This window comes from Austrofundulus limnaeus, unplaced genomic scaffold (assembly GCF_001266775.1).
Source record: "Austrofundulus limnaeus strain Quisiro unplaced genomic scaffold, Austrofundulus_limnaeus-1.0 Scaffold48, whole genome shotgun sequence".
Taxonomy (NCBI): domain Eukaryota; kingdom Metazoa; phylum Chordata; class Actinopteri; order Cyprinodontiformes; family Rivulidae; genus Austrofundulus; species Austrofundulus limnaeus.
The window spans coordinates 2030600-2056591 of record NW_013952450.1 but is presented as its reverse complement, the minus strand read 5'-3'; the positions used below and the strand labels follow the sequence as shown (position 1 = coordinate 2056591).

The window sequence follows — 25992 nt, the reverse complement described above, 5'->3', positions numbered from 1 at the left end:
CACACACACACACACACACACACACACACACACACACACACACACACACACACACACACACACACACACACTCCCCCCACTGTCCCAATTGTTCAGTTTTGTGATTTTATTCCTCTCACATATCATTTCACTGACCTTTTGCCACTGTCCTCATCTCTGTAATTTCAGTGAACAACAGTCACTTTAAGCAGACAGTCAAAACCCATGGGGTGAAAGGTGTTACATGTTATCTCTTTTTTTATTCCTCCAACCTTGGACAAAGATAAAACATTCTTTTTTTTTACTTTAGGGATGCTTTGCTGTTGGTGGTTTATTTCTGACCTGTTCAAAGAAAATAATTATGAATGCTGTGTGTTTTGTTCCAACAGCTCACCAGCAGTTTCCAAGGAGTCCTTGGAGGATGTCGGAGGGTCTCGGCGTGCGGAAGACGGACCATTTGACACCTCGATCTTTGAAGTTGCTGCAGTTGATCTCGTGGGGGCGCAGCCACTTTTTGATTCGCTGCTGGACGCTGTCCCCCTCGGGGAAGCCCACGGAATGAGGTCCTGGGGGGAAACTGTCATCCACAAAGTTCACAGAGTTCTAAACAAGGGGTGAGACAGGGACAGCTGAGGTTAGAGAGGAACAGTGAGACACAACAAACCTGTTTGGTTCTATTCTGAAACTCTGAAGCCTCACAAGTTAAATTTGGACTGGAGTAAAAGTGCTGCGAACAGCCACTAAAGAGCCTGAAAAAGAAGTTTTAAACTAAGCTGCATTTATTTTATTGTTTCTAGGTTAAATGGTTTAATTAAAAGCCTTTACAATCAACCACATGAGGCATTAATAATGTTATAAAAGCAATAATTTAGATAWTTTGAAGCTGAGTTCCATGAAAAGGTTATAAACAATTATGTTTGYTGCTGTTGATAGTAAGGGTAGAGTGAGAAACATCAATTTTTGATCCATGCTGGTGCAGACATAAACGTAAATCAACTATTATTTAATGTTCTTCATGTAAAGGCATAACTGAAATACATTGTGTGCAGTGCCTGAGCTGTTAATGGGGGGCTTACAACTACAATAAGTGTCACCCTCTGCGTTGAAAGTTAACATGTTCACAAGAGCTGCGCAGTGTGAAAGTTGTGGTACTTTTTCATCTGAAGGAGAAACACTGCTGCTTATCTAACGACAGTCAAAATGTAGGATCTGTGCTGCAACAACTGGCAGCTCTTAGATGAACGTTTGCAAAGAAGGGTCTACAATGTATCAAAACGTTTGCAGCATGGGATGAAATAACAAAATAGTGGCTTAGAAAACTGTACTCCAAKCCGTTATTTTGTTATTTCATCCCATGCTGAACTCAGAAATGGACTTTTAGTTTCAAACTCTGATCGAAAACACTGAGAACTCAGTGAGACTGCAACAAAACTCTTGCCTATTTTCTTGTAATTTTGAGTCCTCAATTAATACAACAGACTCGGCCTAGAGAGATGCTACCTTATATTGTGTCGTTTGGAGCTACACTAAAACATGGACATCCTGTTGAAGATACCAGCATAGATGTAGCATTCCTTTTTCCAGCATGAATATCATAAAAATTCTACTGGAATTTTTCAATTCAACTCAGTTCAATTCAATTCAATTTATTCATTTTATTAACTTCATTAAAACAAAACAAATAAGTTTATATACAATACACAATAAAAAGAAAAATATAAAAAGAAAAATGAGAGAAAAAATATATATATCAAAATCACAAATAAAATGAAATGAAAGGCAGCAGAGAGAGGCAAACAATCTTATAATATTTGCCCCTTTTGTCTCAAGAATAATTTCATATAACAAAAAGCAAAAACAAATCTGTTATTAGCAAAACAAAAGACTAGAACATCTAATCCCTCTAGAACAACAATCTATATAGATACACATTATACTGTTTCGTATTTCTTTAGCAATTCAACTTTTATAATTTTCTTAAATGTACACAATGATCCTGCAGTTATTACATCACTCCCCAAGTTATTCCATAGTTTTATTCCTTGAATTAAAGTACATCATTCCTTCAAACTACTTCTGAATTTGGGTTTTACAAATATCTCTGTCCCTTTAAGGTTATAACTCTTTCTCTTAGCCAAATTTACTTGGATGTTGAAAGGTAATGTGTTTTTGTGAGGCTTATACATAACCAGTAGAATATTATAATCAACCAAATCAAAGAACTTCAATTTCAATTGAATGTCAGCGTAATGTGAAGTTGACGGCCGTGTAAATGTTCATAAAACAACATTCTCATGAACTGCCGCAAAGATTTTAAGCTTGGAATTGTTCAAGCCCATTTAGATCATCAGTTTGRGCAAAATTAAAATTCCCTTTTATTAAAGATGATATTTGTTTATAATCTTTCCACAGAACTAACATGCCATAAGATCTTTACTACTCTACTGATGTGGAGGGGGAATCATATTCCATTAGTGTGGYGTCCTACATGAACACCAAAGGAGACCAAATGTAATTATGTTCTGAAACAGACAGAAAACTGTCTGTGCAAAGCAGCTAAACTATAGATGCATTAACATATAGAGACATCCAACCCGAAACACTATCTGTCCATCTGAAACGCTCATGGGCAGACCTGGGAGACACAAGGAGCCAGATTATATTTCCTATATACAGTGTAGGGAGAGAGCTTGGCCAGTTGTGTTGCAAGGCACGACTGGTGGCTCAGAGTAAAGCGAATTGATTGGTAACCCTCCCCCACAATCCCATTCTGCAGCTTCGATGCAGCATCAGCTCCCTGACAGAATCACTTCAATGCTTCCTTTCCGCCCAAACCATCCTGTCTCCATATGGCTCACAGAACCCAGAGCCCACTGGATTTTGAGGAAAATCCTGCGCAGACTTCGATTTTGCAGATGCAGATTTCTCATAGAAGCGGAGAGCAAATACAAATATTAAAATTAAATGAAAACATAAATTATTATTAGGAGAAGACAAGAATGAAAAACAAAACATGCTAAGTATATGGAGGGAAAAAAGGTTTTACCTCATATAATTTCATAAAACTTTATCTTTCCCTGTTAATAGGAAGATGTGATGATCTGAGTTGTATCAGCATGAATTGGCCGTCCTCAGTGGGTAAACCCAGTCATGTTGTCTCTAATTCAAACCTTGGGTACAAGCCAGAATGTAAATTCATGACTGCAATCAGCCAATTCATTGCTGAGTTAGGAGAACCTGCTGCTTCCTTTTCATCTCCCAGACTACACAGAGCTGGCTACTAGACAAGTTTTTGTTTTATAAGGTTGGTGAACTTGCAGCAGGATAGCTACTTGCTACTGATCTCTTAAAATGTGGCAACAGGGAACTACAGCACTGGATTTCATGGAAACGCACTAAACAAAACCATTCAAGCACAGCTTGGCATGCACAGAACCGTCACAGCCAGTGGAAAAGCTGCCGCTGCAGGCAATCAGAGCTTCCAATCCAAAATGTAAATCAAAATCTCAAACCAAAGAAACAAAGTGTGAAAAAACTCAAGGAACAAATGACAATTTCCCTCTCAGTAAAAACATATAAAGAGTGCAGTTTTACAGTTTGCACATGAAGCTCATCGCTGTTAGTCRTGTTTACTTGCTTTTAGGCACTCTAGGATTGAGCACGCACCTTCCAATCGAAAATAAAAAGCAACACTCAAGAAAACTGAAAACCAAGAGAGACAAATGGCACTCGGGTGAAAGGAGATTATTCCTCACAACATAACTCCAGCTCTACTGCAGGTCTTTACTGCAAACCACTACATGAGCCGATACTTGGATTTCAGAACAACACTGCCATCTGCTTAATCCAATAAGTCAAAAAAGACAATCATCCAGTCTGACAACTGCTGTATACAGTGTTGGGCCGCCCCACGTCTTGTAAACAAAGAAAACAGGGTCAAACAAAAGCTTTTATCTGTATTAAATTTTCTCCACTGATGCTGTGGTGCTTGTCTGGTGTTAGTCCCGTCACACAGAGGGTTTAAAGAAACCAACACCTCTTTCTTTACCAATTTACCTCCCCTTTATTGGGTTGATTCCTAAAACATAGACACACCAATTGATGCTGGTAATGATTAAATCCAYTTCAGGGGGGAGCAGATCACTTCCTCTCCTCTTCTGCTTTGCTCTGCTGCTAAAAATACTCTTGCCCTGTGTTCACCTTTATGCATTCACAGCAAGCGAAGACACATACTGGAGAATTGAGCGCAGTTGTATGGAGAGGGTACAAGAGGGGTTGAGGGTGGCAAGGGGATGGTATATTTAAAAGCATTAGCAGAAAGGAGGAGAAAGATTAGAAGAGTATTCAGAGACAGATGTGATGGAAGCAGACGAAAAAGACAGTAGCGCTGAGGAGCAGAGCCACGCAGAGATGGGAGAAAAAAGGAAAAAAAAAGAGAGAAAAAGTGTAATTTTAATAATCTTAAATTAGGACGAGAAGGGTAAGAGTGGGAATGAGGGATCTCAGATATCCTTCCTCCCTTCTGAGTCGACTTCCCTCCCACACTCGCAGAAATGTGCCCCGTGACTTTCAAAGAAGGCATTAATAATGCATTCTAAAGCTCACTTCACGCTATTGTAAACACGAGATGATTGGTGCAATGCCGGTGTATTAAAAACGGGGCACACGCTCAGACACTCAAATAAATTCAGCAAATWTCGGGGCTGCTACATGACTGTTCCACACTCTGCAGGTTGAGTCAGATTTGTTGTATTAGTCTCAGTGTAAAGCAGTCTTAACAAACGGGTTGAAAATGAAGCCTACTGACAGTTCAGAGTACATATCCATGACAACGTAATAAAGGCTTATCAAAGGTTCAGCTCAACAGAGACGACTTAAGCTTGAAGCAGTTTGATACAAAGACGCAACATAAAGGCTGTCACATCTTAACTATAGTTGCTAGGGAGGACACCTCTGTGTTTCTGAACAGCTGTGATGCTGAATCACACCAATAAGATGCCACAAACTAAAAAAATAAAAAAGACTTCAAAGCAGGTTTGATCTTTGATCATTACAATCAGATGTAGAAAAAAGCCATTCATTTATTGACAACAAATTCAAATAAACTAGTATTTTCCCCTTATAGGAAAAAAATAAGATTAATCTTTTGACATGTATACATCTTATTAAGCTTTTTTATTTCAGGGTGTAAACAAAAATGACATGAGCTTTTGGTTAAATGAATAAAGTTCCCTTTAAAGGGAAATTACATTCAAATACAAAAGCTTTTATCTCTGAACAGCAGGCCTACTGTGTACCGTAACAAGAATCAAAGGGATCATAAAATGAGTCATAATCCTAAAAAAAAAAAACAATATTTTGAAAATATTAGAAGCAATTTCATTTGGACTGCAAGAGCCTCTGAATGTAAAAATTAGACTCTCAGGGATAAGTGTGCAGTTAACTTAAATTTCACTTGTTAGCAGTTTAAAAAAGACTAATGAAGGAAGTGCAAACAGAGGTAATAAAACCTACTAATATTTCTCTGAAATAAAAAGAAAACTGTAGGAATGGGAACAAAAAGCCACAAAAAGGCAGAACTTAAAAAAATTGTGCTCAGAAGGCCCATGTGACAATTATATCATCTCAGTATGTTTTGCATGCGTCTTTAGATGTGTTATATATTTATGCATGAATTTACATGTAATTTACTCTAAGAAAGCTTTCCCAAGAACATTGTTGCAAAACATTTCTAATTGGTGAAGTATTCCTGGGGTTTTATTTCCATTATTCTATCTCAAACATCTCACTTTTCATTTCAGCTACAGCTAATAAATTTTATTAATTAAAAGTTGTCCCAAAGAAATAATTGTTGTTGTAAGCACAACATTTCAACTCAGTCATCCATGCAGCTTTCAGATGATGGGGAGAAAGCAGCATAATTAGACCAATAACGCATTCGTCTTTGATTATTTTACGGTTGTTGAGCAGTTACGTTCCAAGGCACTGATGAAAACATTCAAGTTCCTGTTGAAATGTATAACATTAACAGATTTTCAGTTAATGCAGATGAAGTGCACTTTCTGGTTTTATAGCTCTYAAGCTGATGTTTGACCCAGCACAGCAGCTGAAACACTCCAGCAGTGTCAAGGAGGAGTGACATAAATTCACAGACTTCATTTGTTGAGTCTAGAATATACCTTAGACCTCAGTGGAAATGCAACAGACCCATGGCCTGCGGCTACTTGAAAAAGCCCCAGGCCAAGTTTGGTGTGCTGCAGGATTTCACCGAAGAACACCTGAAGCCTTTAAAAAGTCACCCAAAACACCCAGTGACCAAGAAACTGTAGAAGTTGTATGCYAAAAGTTCAGTTTTTCTTACCTCTCTGCAGAAGCTAACAATGTTCTCCCAGAGCTCCTTAGCTTCACCCTCATCGTTTCGTCGCCTGGCCTCCACGTGCATGCTCTCCCTCCTTTTTAGGGGCTTAACCACCTTGCGAAGGGTGAGGTACTGCTGGGGTGTGTGGCATGCTGCACAGTTCTTGGCCTTGATGTCGTTGAGAAGTGTGCATGCCGGGCAGCTCCACTGTCCCACCTTCTCCTGAAAGTTAGACGAGGTGGAGGAGGAAGAGGAAACCGAGGAAGCAACAGCAGATGAGGAGGGAGGAAAGCCTCTGGCCTGTTTTCGTGTTTTATGACCTGAGGAGGAAGGTGCGCAAGAGCACGGTGTGGTGCTAGACCCTGTTGTGAGGCCACAGTGTGTACAGCAGCGGGGCAATGAGGGCTGCTGCTCCTGGAAGCCATGCAGTTTGGAAGAACCACAAGCTGAGCACTTTTGTGCACCTGTAGGGTTGCGCAAGGTACACTTAGAGCAGGCCCAGGTGCTAAAGTCTGGACTAGAAGGGCTTGCTGGAGTAAATCGTACCGTTTCGCTGCCTACCAGGTCAATGAGGTCTGCACCAACTCGTGATGATCTACAGGCCTCACACTTTGATGAGCCATTAGGGTTGGGCAAGGAGCAACTTGGGCACTTCCAGGTGGGGGCAGAGGAAGAAGCAAYGTGTGGACTCACTGGATGGTGCGGTGTGTCTTCTTCTTCCAATATGCTGAGGCGCTTGCTGGGGTACGAGGGTTCCTGGGGTTGTGCGTGCTTGGGCTTGGGTGGTCGCTGTGTGCCTGGCTGTGGTGGTACAATGGCTGTGGAAGGGGAGGTGGGGCTGGGAGTGTTGGTTCCAGGGTTTTGAGGGCGCCCGGGAGGGGGTACCTCTCGTCTACTGCGGGGCACGGGGTTATTCTGGAGGGAGGGGAAAGAAGCAAAAAGTGTTGAGACGGCCTGTGAAGACACATTGGGAGATTCTTGAGGATCACACGGAGGGGTGGTGTTCGAGTCATCTGTTAGATCGATGAGTAGCGGTGCTGGTCCAGCTGTGGGAACAGGAAACCCTACGACAGGTGTACGCACCTCAGGCACGACAAGTGCCTCTGGGGGGATTTTGGGTAAAGAAAGTTTTCTGGGTCCACCACAAGCTGAGCACGACATTGCCACCGGGGTGTTGTGGAGTGTGCACCGGGAACAAGCCCAGCCCGAGCTCTGCCCCTCTAGTCCAGCAACCTCTCCATTGCTCTCAGACCGTCGTAACGCTTCCTCTTTACCTGGAATCTGTCCGTTGGGCTCAAGCACAACAGCAGGGGGGGCAGTAGGTGTTAGGGGTTCATTCGCAGCAGGTGGGAGGCCATTGACAGTGACAGCTATGGTATTGGTAGGGGATGTGTGGGTGGCAGAGGATGGACCAAAACCACAGATAGAGCAGGCCCCGGATCCCTGTGGATTGTTGAGCGTACAGCGTGGACAAGCCCAGCGGTGTTCCTCGGTGCTGCTCAGCCGCAGGATCTGGTTAAGATCTGGTTTCTGTCGCGGGGCCTCGCAGATGGAGCAGCGAGGTGCTGCGCCTGTGTTTAAGAAGGTACAGCGTCCACATGACCACTCGCTGCTTCGCACTGCCGCTGCCATGGACCCAGGGGAGTGAGAGTGGCTGGGAAACAAAAAGCAACAAGTCAGGACAAGTTCGATGAATAAATCCATCAGTAAAAGGTTTATTTTTTGCTGCATAGCTGGAGAGGCTCGGCAAAAATAAATACATTTTGAATGCCCAACTGTACTGTCTCTTAAGATATTTTGGTTATATTAAGAGCATAGTTTTAACAAAGGGTCAAATGAGAGGAAAAGAGGAATGTCAGAAGGTCAGAGAGTAAAAACAAGCTTCAAGAAACTAAGGGTGATCATTTTCAAGAACAGAAGTTGGCAAAATTATCTTTAAAATTGCATAAAGAGATGAGACAAAAAGACGCAGGGGGAACAAAAATCATATTTCCCTCCCAGGGGCACTGAGGGCAGTAAATACATAATAAGGTTGGGCATAATCGTATCGTGTGCAATTAATCGTCAGAAAAACATTAATCGATTACTTTTTGGCTCTTGACAATTAATACAATTAATGCCACCAGGCAGAGTCCGCTTGGTGCTCCTCTCCGCTTCAAATATGACGAACATTTAAACAAAAGTTCTGTAATTTATTTATCTGTCAACACAATTTAAAATTTGATGTACAGCCTGAAGTCTGTAATTTTGACACAATTTGGAACTGATTTTTCCGAAGAGCAAATCTTTCCCACTAAATTGGTCATGTGACTRGGACATAAGGGTGTCCAGGGTCTCCAGGGGATTAATTGTCATATTAATCGTTATCGGCTAAGTACCACAATTAATCGTGATTAATTTTTTTGCCAATATTGCCCAACCCTAATCCATACACAATGTCCACCTGATTAAAGCCAAGAAGACAGCACACAGAGAGGAGGAGCCAGAGAGGTGGAAGGCTTGCCTCAGAGTATTAGACCAGCAATGCCTGAGTCACCCTGACTGACACTTATTAGAATGGGAGAAACACACAAGATCTCTTCCACTTAATATTAGCACCTCTCTTCCTGCTCAGTGAATGTTAATGCAGTGTAGATGGGATCAGCTTAGGGCCGTGTCAATCCAGTGCTCAAATGGATTTCAAATAGATGAGTGCATTAAAGCCGGCAGCACTTATGACTGGTATATTTTTAAGAGAAATCATTCATGCATCCAGCAGAAAAGCTATTAAAAGCCGGATATCATAAACATATTCAACAATAGACAACTGCTGTAAACAACACGGGGACAAACACATCTTCCTAGTCAGGCTGCTCAGTTGATTTCTTCTTCCTATAAATGCAAACCTAAAGCAGTCGCTCACTGTGGAAGAGACTTGTTTTTGCAATTTATTCTGTGGGCCTGCAGTTCAGTCAATCTGACTTTATTGACGATGGGTATATTAGGGCCTTTAGAAAGAGAGCTGCACAGCTGGATACTTCCAGCTCCAAGGGGGCAAACAGGGTTACCATCCAAAAAAAGTCAATAAATGTCACTGTCACTCAGGCTGTTCATGTGTGAACAACGACACAACGGTAATGTGGGAATTTAGTAAAAGTGGAGCGTGAGGTGCTAAGAGCTAGGATACTGCAGTGCTTCTCACATCCACCCCAGAGGGAAAGATGCAGCCCAAAAACTGACAAGAGCTTGGGGTTCTGCTCAAGTTTATTTATGTTTTGCGAGATTTTGGTCAGATAACTATAACAAGACTGAAGGCTACTTTGGGAAATACCATCATAAGGAAGCACTAGTTTTGTAATATGTGTACTCTATGTTCAACCCCCAACTGAAGAAGTTATGAGATTATGTAAATAAAAACAATGCAAAGATTTGTACATCTCAGCAACCCATGGTTTATTCACAGTGGAACATAGCAAATATTAAATGTTGAAGCAAAGAAATTGTACCTTAGTATTGGAAAACAAAACATATTGACAAAAAATGGGACAGGGGTAACAAAAAGCTGCAAAAAAGTGCTTAAAATAAAAAAACAACAAATGGAAGAGCATCTTTCAATGAATTATGTTGACATCTGGTCAGTCAAAAGGATACAAACAAAGAAAAGGCATCAAGAGAAGCTGAATCTTTCAGAAATAAAAATGGGCAAAAGTCATGGGCAAAAACATGTATCCAAATGTTGTGAAATAAGTTCAAAATAAGTAATACTGGGCCCTCTCACAGCCCTGCATTGAAAGCGGGTCTGAATCTGTTATAGACATCACAGTATGGATTTAATGGGTTTATGAAATTTGCAAATCATTGCAACCTGTTTTTATTTACATCCTGCCAACAGCCCAACTTTTTCAGAATTGGGGTTGTAAAAACAACGTTGCTTTATTTTAAATATATTGAGAAAAGTGTCTTATTTTAGGCCAACAGTCACACGTGTCCTAGAACTGTCAACTCACAGCAGGGAGGTCTTCAGTTCAAATCTCTGTGCAGGATACGTGCAGTTTGCATGTTCTTCTTGTGCCTACATACTGTTTAAGCAGGCACGCTGGGTTTCTTTCCACAACAACAACAAAACTATAATTGTATGATTTGTGTTTGCTACYGCCAGGCAGTATGGTAAACCCCACCTGGCACCCCTTCAGCTGTGAACTGTTTTCTTATTAGAGTAGAAAATAAAACTACACTCTCACCATTCAATACAAGATTTAATTACCACTGAAGAAAAGCCTTAATTTTTTGCATGGACTGGATAAATCCTTGTCAATAATGCACTGCTGTGTGTTGACCAGATACTGCCCTTAGTTCAACTCCATTAAACTCTTTCAGATCAGGCAAATCTTCAGAACTCAGGGGAACCCCTTACAGATAACATTTTGCTGCCAGCGCACTGTAGCTTTTCTCTCATCAACTCTCCTCCCTAAAGTAAAGAAGGAAAATGACAGCAGGGAGAGATGCAAATGTGTCGCTGTGGTGGCTCAAGGGCTTGTGAATGAAGGTATGCAGCTTCCTCTTTTTTTTTTTTTACCTCAACAGATGCAGCATAGAAGAAATACCAGAGTAGATTTTCCATTGCTTTATGTCAGAATTCATTAGCTCTGCATTCAGTCCTCAGCTAAAGTCTAACACAAAGCTGGGCTCTGTCATAATGAGAAAAAGAAAAACTTGCCAATGACAGCCAGTAAAACAAGAAAATATTGTTTTTGCTGAAGAAAATTAATTATTGTATTGTCTTCATATCACAGTGCTAATGCCAATAAAACTTTCTCTTCATCTGTTAAATTGTCTAAGACTGTTTTACAATCAACTGAACACGAATTTACAACACATTTTGTGCAGCCTTAGGTTGAATGAAGTGCCAGCATCATGCTGACTTTGATGGCAAATGTTCACACTGTTTTGGCTCTCTAAAGGCCTACCTATCTGAGGTTCACAAACAGCTCCGACACCACCACCAACAATAGCAAGTGTCACCACCTCATGTTTGATGACAGGTTCTGCCCTGTGGCCATTTTCAGAACTGTCAGTCCTCTTTCATCTCCGGCAAGGGAGCAAAGTCACAGTGTCATGCATCCACAYGCAGGCAAACGATCCGGTTGTATGCAGATGTCAGAGCTTTTAATTACAGTAACCAGACCTAAATTAGTTTGAATACAGAGATTAAACATTAGCATTTAATCACATGAGCACCTTGAGAAGAAGTAACACATTTAGCACAAGGATGAATTCTGAAACTATAATGAGGGCGCACACACACACACTTCTGTATGTAAAGTGCTGTACATGCCGGAAGCAGAAGATAAACCATTACAACCTGAGATCCCTGACCCCACTTAAAAGGACGTTTTCCATGTTCACGCTCCCCTCGCTCACAGGAGCCTGTAAAAACACATACATCTACATAGACACAAGCATACACACGCCTTTTGTCCTTGGCTTTGTGCAAAGTGGAGATGCTCGAAAAGTGCTCACTTCAGCTCATCAGTTCCAGAGTGTTGCTGGGCCGGGCAWGTAGCCAGTGGCTTAATGAAGAGGGAGACAGTAAAGGCAAAGCTCACCTCTAGAAACCCAATCTTCTTTCACTTAAGTCCTCAATGCAAGCTGCCCATTCAGTTTCTGCTCCTAGTCCAAATTCAATCAGGAGCATCACTGACGCCTGGCAAATCCCTCAAAAACGTCAGAGTGTGAGACAACCTGAGTTTCAGCAGCTTTTTCCAAAAATGTTAAACACTCATTAATGAGAGCAAACTTAAAACACCTTACAACATTTTTTGACAGGCTTGAGTAAAATATATATGAGAAAATGACACTAATGAAAAGAACACAAAGTGAACACAAGCCTGAATGTGTTAGAAAAACTTGAAGAAAGGCTACAAAAACTGATATTAGTCACATATGGTTGGATTTAATCCACATATCAAAGTCGGTCAGAAGATCAAGTGAGCTGAATGKAGCCAGTTTGTTTATGCTTCACAGTGAGACATTTGGCCTTTGTGTGACAGTCATTAGCACAGCCTTTCCAACATTGGCTCTGAGCCCAGTGCTTGAGAAAAACAGTGCCTTACCTTTTTTGGTGAAGGGGGATTCTCACAACTCTGGCTATTTGTAATCTTATAGTCAAATGGTAGCTCATTGGATGGTATGTACAGTACAGACATAAACTAAAAATAAAAACTGTCAGACAATTTTTCATAATTCAAAGATTTTACTGATATAAAATGAATCCTGACTTTAAAGAATACAGTTTTTGTTAGTTGTGCAATAACCATTTGTCAAAAACAAATTCTTTATAACAAACACAGAAAACAATAAACATAAAAAAGCCATAATCCTTTGACTGCTGTTCATGACCTATTAGACTACAAGCTGAAAACAAATCAAATTCATTTGAATTTCTTAATAAGAGCACACAGATGCTAGCTTTTGGAGAAAGCACAACACTGAGTCAGCTCTTTGGTATGGAAAAAAAAAACTTGGCAAATAACAGACACCAACTGTGACTTGGTCTTTGTACAGATAATACTTGGAACATTTGCTCATAAGAGCAACACATAGCATAGCATGAGAAATTACAAACAAGCTAAACCACAAAAGAAAAAAGGTATAAGCAGACTTATAACTTTTGTTTTAAAAATAATACTGTAGTTAAAAACATTACAAACTATCATTTTAAGTAGGTTTATCTTCTGGGGGTAAAATACCTCAGACCTGTTCAGGAACAGACTCAAATGGACCTCTGATGGTCTGCTGTGGTATCTGACACAAGGCAGTTAATAGAGGATCCTTTAAGACGGCGGTGTAGTTTGTTTTTATTAACAAATATCTTTTTGGTTCCTTTAAGAAGTCTACGTTGTAAGGTGGGGCCTCTTTGGATCATAACTCAAGCAAATCCCACAAAGACTCAGTGAGCACTGGAAAATTTGGAGGACAAGTCAACACCTGAAAATTGTTGCGTTACTTGAACATTTCTGAAACTATTCTTGCATTGTGGCAGGCAGCAGTAACCTGTCGAAGAAGTCGACTTTAATCAGAAAATACAGTTTTTGTGAGGGTGTCTATGATTAGCATAAGATTGTTCAAGATAAAGTAAAACATTCCAGAATAATGCAATACCACCACTAGCCACTTCTAGTTGTTTTCCCCCAAATAAATATCACAAAACTGACATGGTGACAAGAAAATGGGAATTATCAGACCAGTCCATCTCATTCCTCTGGTTTGTGATCAGGAATTGATGATCATTACAAAAGGTTTTTCAGCAGCAGTGGTACTCAGACAATGTAATCAGTGTTTGTGATTTATTTGTTACTGGTCATAATGTTACGGCCAAGCAGCAAAACAAACAAACAAATAAATTAATAAAAACACAAAATAGAAGCCTAAAGGGCTAAAACCCCACATACGGAAATTATTAAAATATTTTAAACTGTTCATTAGTTTGTTCTACCAAACTCATCAAAAACTCATCATCCATCAAAATATGTATAATTTGCAATGTAATATTTTAGGATTTTATGGGGTGCCTATGAGTTTTAACGATGCTGAGATTGAAGGGTCAGTTAGCCTGTTTTACAAATATCCTTTAAATATGTTCCAACACTTCTTGGTGTTTTAGTAGATGAATGTTTGTACATTCAGTCACAAGCTAACATTTGCATTTGGACATAAATCTCTAGGTAACATTGGACTTTCAGTAATCTCTTTGCACAGTTCTTCAAAACAACATACATATTTAATGAAAGAAAAAAATGAAAGCTTTCATTAAATTAGGATTTTTTTCTAAAGACAGACCTAAATTACTATCTCAGAACTATGCACAAAATTATACAAATACTTTACAGCTGAATATTTCAAACTATCTTAATTTATTGATTGTGTACAGCAAGTAGCCTTTATGTGCCATTAGAAAAAGTGTTTGTATTTGTGGTTCAGTCAGAAAACTGACAAACAGTACAACAAGAAATTTGCAGGAGCTCTGATCTGAGACAAGTTGTGAAATCAATATTCAGCCAAAAGTCACTGTAAACAATAAACTAAATATCAGATTTTGTTTTATCTGAACCTAACACCTAGCATGTTCATCTGAACATTTGAACCTGTGATGATTTCAGAAACTACACAAATGTAAAACTTTGGTGCTAGAATAATTATTTTATCAACAAAAATTATTCTCTCCACAAAATAAAACAGTTTAAAACAACTTATTTCCATAATGTGTGGAAGTAGAATTTGGACTGTAACTGTGCATACTAAGCATCATGTATGAGGTTCAGATTGAATAAATCCAGACATAAATCCTAGCTGTGTGAACTCATTTATCAAGCAAACCTCCAAATTTGCCCTATAAACAAATTGTTCAAAACACAGACACATAGGGGTGTAAGAAAATATTGATACACTGAAATATCATGGTACTTCATTTTCTGACAATGTATCAGTTCTTTAAAGCACTTTATTGATTTTTAATGAAGGTTTAAAAAGTAAACTTCTATGGCTGTGTCCAAAACGGCAGGACGGGTCCTCCGCAGGTCGAATTTGTCGGCCGCATACGTCACAGCGCCGCGACGAAGGACGTCCAAAACCGAAGACTCCTCCGATGCGGCCGACAAATACGTCCTTCCTTTGGCCCGAATTGAAGGACAGGTCCGATGGATCCTTCCTGGCCCAGCATATCCCAGAATGCATTGCAGCCCGACCGGAGATTTTTTTATGCTAGTAATGGTGGACGAAGCGAGAGAAAAGAATACATTTTAAATAAAAATATGGTGATATAAAAATTTTTAAAAATTAGCGGTTGTAATTCTAATACTTTTATCATTTGTATGGACATGTTTTTAAATATTATTTTTTCGTTATAAAAAACGCGAAATAAACATGAACCTACAGCGGGTCAATTAGTTCTTCAAATGATACTTTTAAGTTAATTTTATAGTTTTATGATTTTAATAATGCTAATGTATTGATATTTTTCTAGTTTTGATTTAAGTTTGCTTATTTATCATTGTCACAGTTGCTAGGTGACAAGACGTACGCCGGGGTAAGGAGGGGAGGCTAGACCGTCCAAATTCACAGCCTCTTTTTTTCCGGTCTTCCCAGTCTACCAAGGACCCGGCCCGCCGAGACCGGGGAGTCTGGGTCCTCCGGAGGACCCGGCCTGTCGTTTTGGACACAGCCAATGAAAGTGGTTCATTTCTGTGGTGCAGTTTAGCCTCCAGCAGCTAGGTGGCAGCAGTTATCCAGCTTTGGCTTCTCCATTCCTAAGGATCCTAAGAGTATAATGCTAGCTCAAACCAGAGCCACATAGAGATGTTAGCATTGTGAGTAAATGTTAGCATGAAGTCCTGATGGCTGAATGTGAGCTGATTAGACCGGTACCCACTGCTTTCAAAGTTGAGGTGGGGTTACCAACTGTCCTGTATAGTCGGGATGTCCCTTGTTTTAAGCCAAATTGAAGTGTCCCATTTGGGACACACTTTCTGTCAACTGCAGTCAGCTGTCACATTTATGAAAGGCAGGTAGGCATTTGTCTAGCTCCCTGAGATGAAGGGGGTCCCAGAGAGACGGTATTGAAGTGACCAAATGCAATGACCATATGAAATATAGAGGTCATTAAAATGACTGGTGTACTCGCACTAAACTCTTTAAAGTGCTCTGTGACAGTAACACAGACTTAGCAGCCTCATTTCATCCATTTACTGAAATTCAGAACAAGATACAGACCACTGTTAGTGTGGTGGATGACCATATTTTTATAATAAATTAATAACACTTAAAGCTGCCACAAATATGTTATCAAACTTTAATGGAACACTTGGCCTAACCAAAAAAATGTGGATGAAATAAAAAATACAGTATAAGACATAAAAAATACATACTGAGGTTTTTAAAATTAGAATTTTTAGAGAAAAAAATTGCAATATATTGTCTTGCTTACGGTCTCACAATATATCGTAATAGATCGTATCGAGACCCATGTCACGATATGTATATCACCAAATTCTTGCCAATACACAGTCTAATATACAGTATTTTGAGGCTGAGTTCTGACAAGTCTTTTAAATCAATGTTTGTCAGAAAATAATTTGTTATATGCTTTCTGTTTTACATTTCTTTCATGAAAATACAAACGTCAGACCAAAAGTAACTATCAGCTGAAAGGTCATTTAAAAAAAGAAGCTAGAGATACCTAATATTACTTTATGAATGTTGCTGTATCTGAACATGACAGGTGTTAGATAAACCCTTTCACAATATCTTAAATCACACTTTAGAAAACAAAACGTTCTTTCGTAACGTAAGCAGACAGTCTGCAAAAACCTTACTGGCAAAAACTTTTTTTCACTTCATCAGGGCAACCTTTTCATTTAATGATTTACAYCCACCAAACATTTATTCCCTCTCTTTGGGAAGAGACATTAAGTTAGGGGTCAGGGAATTGAGCTTGAACTTTAAAAGCCTCTTTCCATCCTCCAGGTAAAAACTTGTGGCCTGATATGAGTCATTAATCAGCCCCGACAGGTCCAGAATTGTTCGAACGAAAGCAGTGGAACCGCACCACTAACTGCTACTTATCTGAGGGGAGTGTCTCAGGCAAAGACTTAAGCAGAGATAGTCTCTACACCGACACCCTGAAACTGGGTGACGTGATACAAGGCATCGATGACAGTGATGCCTTAGCCACAAGGGACAGCCCACAGATAACTGGAGAAGTGCTAATAAAATGACAAGAAAGATTTTCACTGTATTAAAAAAATATCAACCATACAAGAGGGCTTTTGAAAAATGACCTTGAGGGAAAGACATTAAAATGATAGCCATGGTCAACGCTATACATAACGGCAAGTTTAGAAAACTGAGCAAATATTGTTCTAATACATTAATTAATTACTGTATAAAAGATGTAATGTTGTAGAAATTTCCAATTTTTTTAGCAAAAAAACAAGCTGACAAAAAATAAACAAATTAATATATTTTATAACATTTTGACTTGTAACTGCAAAAAAAAGTTAGAGTTTATTAGAGTTTTGTGTTTAAGCCTTTATAGATCATGAATCTTTTAATCAAGGTCTCACATCCAAAAACAATAACTCTCAGTCATTTAGGAGATACAAAAAAAACCCAAAGGGGAGATGAGGCAAAAACACAGCAGCTTTTGACCTCTGGCTGTGGCCTTTGTGAATATTTCACAACCGGTGCTCCTTTTAGAAAGCTGAATGTGTCAGCACTCAGCAGGGGAGACAGCTTCAGACATTTGAATCTTTAAAAAGGAGGAAACCATCTGACTGAGTTTCAGCTGACACTGATAGTAAGAAGCAAAGCAAAAGAGCACGGCAAAAGTCCCCGAATCAGAGACAAAGAAAGGGAAGAAACAACACAGGCACAGCTTTGCCTCTGCTGTAATGATCTAAAGTTCCAGTAGGTACCCAAAGCTGGAGGGCAAGAGAACTGCTGACACAGCACTGCCACCAGCCAGAAGGATGCCTCAAACAGCAGCAAAGAAAGTTTCACTTCCTGTTACAACACTAATTTAACCCTGCAAAGCAGATTTGYCCTAAAAAATTGCAAAATCCAAACTTTCCTAGAATCTTTTAATGATTTTTTTTCCAGAGGTGCCACTTGTGTACACAATTTTCTTTCCAAGGCCAGGTAACCCTGTGTGGTCTTATCTGGGGCCTGATAGAATTAGGTTACTGAGCATATGCTACAGATTTCCATGGCAACGAGAATGGGGAAATTTGGAATCATGTCAGTCGCGGTGCCAACAGGCTATTTTTTAGCTGCATAAAGGCTCCGTTTTCCAAAGAAAGCCACACTGTCAGACAATGACTGTGTGCCAAATCTATTTATGATGTCCTGACGTGGCCCCGTGTTCATCAGACAGGCAATTGCGAGGGAGGACATGTTGAAATAATTCAAACATAAACACGGCCAGTGGCCATGCTTGTTGAGCCCAAGCGGACCCTTTTAATCCAATTAAGAAGGAAGGCGAGCCAGTGGAATGGAGCTGCGATAAACGCCACCATCCATCATGCTGGGACAGTAAAGACACAAGGACTGGCTCTGGAGAACAAGTAACAATCAGACTCTAAGGTCTCAAGAACCCCAAGGCACTAAAACACTTCAAAAACACAAGCAGTAAGTTGCTGAAATAAAACGAAGCCCTGCAGCATTGTTCACTACAACAACATGTTGAACTGCACTGTGGTACTTTTAATTAAAACTGAGCTGAGATCAAAACTCTAAAGCTAAGACACACTGCAGCTCACACAACAACAGTTCTGTGTCTAAGAAGTTATGAGTAGGAATGTCTCGATCCAGATTTTTTCGCTCCCGATACAATCAGAWTTTTTTAATGATTAGTCTTTCTGATACCGATAGCTTTATTTCTTTCCAAGTGACAAGATTGGTAGTATTAAAGCGAGCCCTGCTGTTCCCACCATGAGAAACATCCAGTTTGCAGATTTTGCAAGATGCAGTTTCAGCATCATTGTTTTCCATTGAAAGGTGTTCCCACACTGTGGACATGGTTGACTTCTTAACGGCAGTTGTAAAGCATGATGATGCTGAAAACTGTCACGAAAACTGGATCGGCCCGATCCCATGACTAAATCAGATTCTACCCGATTTTCAAAAAATGGCCATAATGACATCGATACCGATACTGAGTATCAGATCCCTAGATACGAGTCAACTTTCACAGCTCAAATATCTTCCAGGGTCCAAAAACAAAAAAAGGTTCGAAGCCAAGATGGTCTATTCAGTCCTCAAAGTTAAATAAACAAAGACAACAGGAAAAACGTTTTATGGGACACCTTATAAGAGCGAAAAACTAGATGAGAACAGCTGAAAATATGCTTGGCTCGTAGTGTTCTGTTGTTTCCATATTTCATGCTCTGTCACAGCTCAGCAAAGCTTGCCTAACGTTGTTAGCCTCACACAGCGGTGTGTGTATATGTGCATGAATGTTACTGTGTATGTAAGAAAAAGGCTGAGTGGGGGACGATGAGAAAACATGATTCAAGTGCAACAACAACGTCTTACTAAAAACATCTGATGCATATGAACAAGTGGATGTCCCTCCGTGCTTTAAAGCCATGGAGTGTAATGTATATAAATGTGTTTATGTGCCAAGATGACTCAGGAAGGAGTCTGGTGATGGAGCATTATGCTTTGAGTTACACACGTTTCATTTACAAACTGAGCTGTTTAAACACTGAGCCAAATAAAACAAAGCCTGTCAATATCTAAAAAAATACTTTAATGGGCAGCAAAAGCCATGACAGCCTGAACTATTAAATGAGGAGCAACTGCAAGGAGGCCAACGACAGCAAGTCGGCAGGAATCAAGAAAGATGAAAGCCCAATGGGAGACCGAGGCTGAATAAATAATGACATCCATTGTGGGGAAATGTGATCGGGCTCTCTGAAAATCAATAACTAACAACCAGACCATGATGCCCTGAGTGACTCAGCAACAACTTCAATACACTTCAGGCGGTCGATATCAACTGCCTGTTCTCGTTCTGAGAGACACAACCACCCCGCAGGAAACGAACAAGAAAAAAAAAATTAATGGAAAAGCAGGAAATGCTTCAAAACAAGTTTCTATGAGGGTGGCTGAGAGGATCATACAGGGAAAGTCAAGTCAGCTGACTTTAAATCAGAATGACAGATTCTTGCCGCATTAGATTTCTTGTTGACACACTCAATTTTACAAGGCAGTGATATTTCAGACCGACTCAGAAGCTCAGTCAATACGAATACTACGAATCTCCCCCAAATAATCTGTTCAGACAAATTAATCACAGAACTGCTGAGTACGTTCTTGGAGCAACTTTCAGAAAGTTAAACAATAAAAACACTAAAAAGCTTCTAACCACAGTAGCATTTAAAAACCTGCCAATTGTTTTCTAAAAGTTTCACTAAATTCCTTCTGGCTACATTTTGACAAGACATTTTGCTAACAGACAGACAGAGGTGATCCCAAGTTATGGCCTAAAACTTATCCAGTAGCTCATGAGCTATTTAGATATTAGACACACAGGTAGACAAAAACATTATCCACGTTTGCCTTTCAGTGGCGAACAATGATTAATCCATCTTATAATCAAGATTTTTGAMCATCTAAAAAAAAGATCAAAACAGGTCACCAAGCTTAAAAAACAAACAAAAAAATCAATTTAGTGATTACCTCTGGTTTTTAGCTTACAAAGGTTATGTTAGTCGATTCAATCAAGCAATTCACTCAGAGCTAAAACTGCAACTCAAACTGTACAGCTGAGCTGGGAGAAGGTGGGTTTTTTTATTTATTTATTTATCTGTAGTTTTTTTTTTCCTTTTTAAATCCGGCTTAGACAGATTTTGGGTGCATCATGGCCAAACATCAAAATGCAGGCTTTGATTAGATAAGCTCTGGTGAAGCAGTGGACGTGATCCGTGGCAGGAAAGTTACTGAATCCCTCAGCCAGAAAGCTGCTCTAAAAAGATCTAAAGATTTATGAAAAGGAACAAACTGATCAACGGATCAGTTTGCAACGAAAACAAAAATCATAAAATTTGAACAAATTCTGCGGTGTGTGTTTTACATGTTCCAGTCCAGTATGTGGAACAACCACAAGGCCAGAGCTGGTCTCGGTGCACTCTGGTTGCTCTCTTACCTGCGCTCTCGATGAGGCAGTGGGTGCTGCTGCTGCCGTGGGATGAAGGTGGTGCCCCACACCGGACTGCTGTGGCTGTTTCTGAGCCACCCCACTGTGGGTGGCGACGATGAGTAGGGGGTGCTGCCGAAGCCATGGTCCGACTCGGTCTCGGCAGCGAGAGACGAGGCTGAACTCCCCATCGCCACGTGACAAGAAAGTAGTCCCTGTACGCTCTCTGAGACGTGAACGGAGTGGATTTGGGATCCCTGCAACACAAAGCTGACCAGGGATCCAGAGTTGCGACGGAGAACAAAAAGTAAAGATTTCCAGGGGGATCAGGGATGATAAAAACATGTGTATCCCATAGTGCTGGAGCAAAGAGCACTGATCCTAACGCAGCAGCTGGTTTCAGAGGAGTACAAATGTAATTCCTTTAAAGCAAAATTGTGTAGCTCTCTCTCTTCTTGTACTTTATGCTTGCAACATTTGGCAGCAAAGCCACTTGTATTTCCTCACATCGGCCCATGTCTCTCTCTTTTTGCACATGCTCAGAAGATCAGAAGTTTGGGTTCACAGTTTTCTGTTCTAACTTTATGCCTTCAATCCATTGTTGAATGGATGCTGAACGCTAAATTAACACTTATACAGATCTTGCCACACACACAACACACACACAACTAAGAGTTATTTACAACACGGGCACTGGAGAGATGCAACGCATTGCGTTTCAAGGGAGGGGTTTTGGCAAAACTACAAGCATGCAAATCTYCAAGTGTCCTCTTTCAGACATGCGGTCTGACTAACAGCTGTGGAGGTTTACAGTAAAACACCTCAGCTGCATTTCCCCCACAGGGAAACACTTCATGTTTGATTAGGTGGAGGCTTGCTTAACATTAGATCATTTCTGGTGTAGAGAACTACACACACAAAAAGAGACTCGGGTATGCACATAAATTACTTTACAGCTTCAACAAGATGAAGATGTTTAAAACTCTGCTTTTTTTTTTGGGAGGGGAGGAGGACTAAAATCCTCCAAGCAGGACTGCTGTGTGTCATGCTGCTGTGCTCTGCCAGAACAAGAACAGGGAGATGATCCTCGCTGTCTGAGATCCACAGCTTAATTTCTGTCTGATCCCACYGCCAAAAGCCCACCAGTCCAGTTTATTAACTTGGATTTATGCGGACTGCCTGTCATGACAGGTCTCTGCAGGCGGAGCAGCTGAGGGAGGCATGTGTCACTGCAGCCAAACTGTCAGGGAGGAGAAACTTCAAGGCATATATTTCCATCAGGAGTTTGTTTAGGAAAACATAAAAAAAAAATAACGAGGAAAGATGTAAAACATTGTTTTTGATCTGGTTTAGATAATGGGTGATTATGAAATCAGCCTCTCCAGGGCCAGTTTACCACCTTAGAAAAATGTTGCTTGATAAATAATCCCAAATAACGCTCGCGCTTTGATTTTAATTGAGCCTATTAGCAGCAGTGCAACCGGTATTTGTTTAAATAATGTGCTGTGCGCTCGTGTCCGCACAGCGGTCCAAAGGCCAGGGAGTGTGTTGCTCAGGAGGTGATATCCGGAGATTAAAAAAAAAAAAAAAAGGTTCCGTTCAAGAAACACTTATTCGCAAATTCATTCGCCGGCTCCGTTTCTTTCTGCGTTCATCCTCATATTTCAAAGCGCTCTGTTGTCCGTTTCATCCGGATMAAATCCTTCGATCCGGTCCGGCTGCTGGCTCTGTCGCCTCACAGTTTTAACACSGCTCCATCCCATAATATGCCAGAACTTCTCGGTCCGTTATGGTCCCGTTATACAGCCTCAACCASCCGGTCTTCTGTTAAACATGTCCCCGAGTTCATCTCTTTTTTTTTTTTTTCTTTTTTTTTTTGCCTCCTCTCCCTCACTGCTAGCCTGTGAGCGCAGTGAACGAGGATGCAATCTCCTCCAGCGGATTACCGGAGTGTCAGCAGAGCGCATGCGCACTGGTCTTCGACGAGAGAAGCAGGGGAGGCTGCGTTCAAGAGATTATAAAAAAAAAGAAAAAAGCTGAACCGAGGCCAAGCTGAGGAGGTCTCACTCATTAAAGTGAATGGGATCATAAAGTAATGAATCMGTGATGGATTTTAGGTTATTCACCAAGAGGAAAAACAAATCCTGCACGTGTCCAGGTTGAATTAAATGAAGCTAAAGAGTGGTTACTGCTTAGAAAAGGGAGCGAAGGGTTAAACCTAGAAGACACATCATTGCTCAGCTGTCACTGCACATTACTCAGATAAGCCATCAAAGTTTCCCCCTCTCCTCTCTTCCACTTCAAATAACTTGGCCTCGTTCTTCGTCTCTTCTTCTTGCACGAAGGCTGCAGCAAAACGAGCTCATAACCTGCCTTACATCCATATCACAAGAGSTCTCTCGTATCCCATTTTTCCTGTGCGTTTGTTTTACAGGCASGAAGGCTGTGAGTCAGCCCTTAAACATTAGCAGCTCATGCTCACTCATTTCTCAAGACATCTGCTTCACTATAGTGTGATCGCTCCAGAAACCCAGGCTGTTACAATGAAACAAAGAGGAAAAACCTAAAACTGGTTTGCCTGGAAAACCACTTCCGCTTACAGTTCCAGAGAAACTGGGTGTTGTGCAATTAATGCTTCTGATGTTCAGTATATGTATGACCATGAATCTCACCATCCACCACAAAGCGCAAAGACTGTTTTTGCCTGTCACGTTAGCGAAATATCTCATGAACCATTAGACAGATTTGAATTAAACTCTCAAAGTATTCAGTGGACGAACAGCTACAGAAGTCACCACAAATCAACCACAGCCACTTAACATTTGTCAGTGCAAAAATGGCTATAACTCAGTCAAATTTTACAAACAGCGCGCTTAAATTTGGCGTGGTAGTAGCTGAGAGTAATCCTCAATACATGAGTGTAGCACAGCTCATAAATGTGATGGCCATCTTGAATTAAAACTCTAGGTATGAAGATTCTGTCAGTGAATGCTAAGTTTTTGATTACAACAGCATTTAGGTGTTTCTACTTAAAATAACAGCTTAACATGTTTTTTTTTTTTGCTGAAGCACAGTCAGCATAAATGCAGAATCAGATTGCACAGTGTTGCTTTAAAATGGCTGGGAAAGAGAGAAAAAAGGAGTCAGAGGACTGTAACCCTTTGTCTGGGTGCACCTGTCCAAGAAGCACCTGTCCCCCTGCGAGGCCCAGACGTGCGGCAGCTGACACAGCTGGTGCCAGAGGGGGGGGTAGAGAGAGATTGGGTTTCTTTTTTTAAGTCCCCTGGGACACAAAGCGCGAGGAAAGAAGGTGAGGCGAGGATGTGAGCTGATTTCATGTCACATTTACCGGTTGTCATTTCTGCACCGTCCCAAATGTCGTGACTGAGCCAAAGTCTTTTCTTTCTTCCCCCCCCCCCCCCCCCCCCTATTTTTATTTACCTCACCCACCACCAGTGGACATACATTAAAGGCAAACAGTCCAGTGGTTACTGTCTTGAAATAACATGGTGTCACCCAGTCAAAACATTGTCTGGATAACCTGTACAGTCAAACAGCAACAGGGTCAGCTACTGTAGAACCAGCGGCGGTAATTTGAGGAAGTAAAGAGCAAAACTATAAAAGGGACACCATATCTACACATAATGTTTGAACAAATCGCCACGAACTAAAACAATAGCTTTACTGTAGCTGGATGAGAAGTGTGGAGAATCTCATTGAGACGAGGACGCCGGGGAGAAGCTCGTAAACAAAGACTCTTTTTCAGTCATTTGACCGATAACTGAAGTCCTCTCAAGAACCGGCTGTTCTTACCTTAAACTCGGGGGGAGTGAAGAAAATTTCCAGCTATTCGGTCGTCTCGGCGTTAACTTTCCACAGCCATGGCATGAAAAACGCTAAGTTTCTCCCGGGGTTGAGCAATTTAGTCTCCCGTTTTAGCTTTCCGGACGTTAGCTTAGCGCTCTACGCTGCCGCCTCATACTTCCTACGTTTGTGTCACACGCATAAAATGTCCAGGTTGTTTCCACTCCGTCAGGTATTAGAGATACCGACGCGACCGCGAAGGTTTACCTCCAACAGCCCAGGCAGGAAGAGGGGGATATCTACCGAGCAAATAGAAAGAAAACGTACGTAAAATGCGTACCTTAGCGGTTACATGACACAGAAGACCGTAGACTTGAGCGTGCCACGGCACGTTATCAGACGTAAAACGTAATGGAGAATACCGAAATGGAAAACTCCATTTCCCATGTGTCAACGCGGGTGTTTCAAACAAGGATATCCGGGTATGTCTTTCGTCACCGTTGACAAATACACATGTACATATTTTGGCAACTGAGAGAAATACACTTTTGTTAAATTTAGTGTTTTGTGTGTTTTATGAAAGTTTCCTAAATTATACTTTGAACAATTGTTGTGGTTGTGTTTTAATCATAGACGGTCTGTTATTGATCTGAAGGCGCTAATGGCAAATAATTGATTTGTAGCGCCATCTTGTGTTACAAGTCAAACTTGCGACTGGATGTAAGAAAATGTTCAGAGTTCAAAGCGGTGGTGCAATATATTTAATCTACTTTTTGGGCCAAAATATGATAAAATCATATAATTATTTTGCAGTTTATTCAAAAAAGTTTTAATTGTGCTTTAAATGATTCTTTCATTTATTTTTGTGTCAAAACACTTCCATTTCTATGGGTCCAGTTTTCCACATAATTTTGCTGTTCTTTCTTCCCATAATTTTGTTTTTTTAAGGACCTTTGCTTGTTAAAAGGAAAATTCAGCCATCATGCTGATATCAGTGTGTGCTTTGAGATTATTTTCAAACATTGTTTACAGATGAAACTGTGGTAATAGTGAACAGGTAAAGCAATCCATCATGGATATTTTTAAATCAATATGTTAGCAAAGATCGTATAAATAGAATTGTTGAATACTAAGAAGTATATTTGTTTCCTACAGTGAGTAATTTTATCAACAATTA

At 40.5% G+C, this 25992-nt stretch overlaps 1 protein-coding gene across 2 annotated transcripts in view; it reads right to left on the bottom strand.

Moving 5' to 3' along the window:
- capn15 (calpain 15) overlaps positions 1-25116 on the bottom strand; it is a 38210-nt gene extending 13094 nt beyond the window's left edge. Inside the window, exons 1-3 of one of the 2 annotated variants that reach the window (XM_014008236.1) lie at positions 24825-25116; positions 6341-7991; positions 374-582 (exon numbers count right to left, since the gene is read on the bottom strand). In XM_014008236.1, coding sequence (XP_013863690.1) covers positions 374-582; positions 6341-7969 — 1838 coding nt within the window. In that variant the 5' untranslated portion in view covers positions 7970-7991; positions 24825-25116. Of the gene's footprint in view, positions 1-373; positions 583-6340; positions 7992-21020; positions 22998-24824 lie in introns of those variants that run through there. The other variant, XM_014008235.1, reaches the window with a different exon arrangement.
- Between the last annotated feature and the right edge of the window lie 876 nt (positions 25117-25992).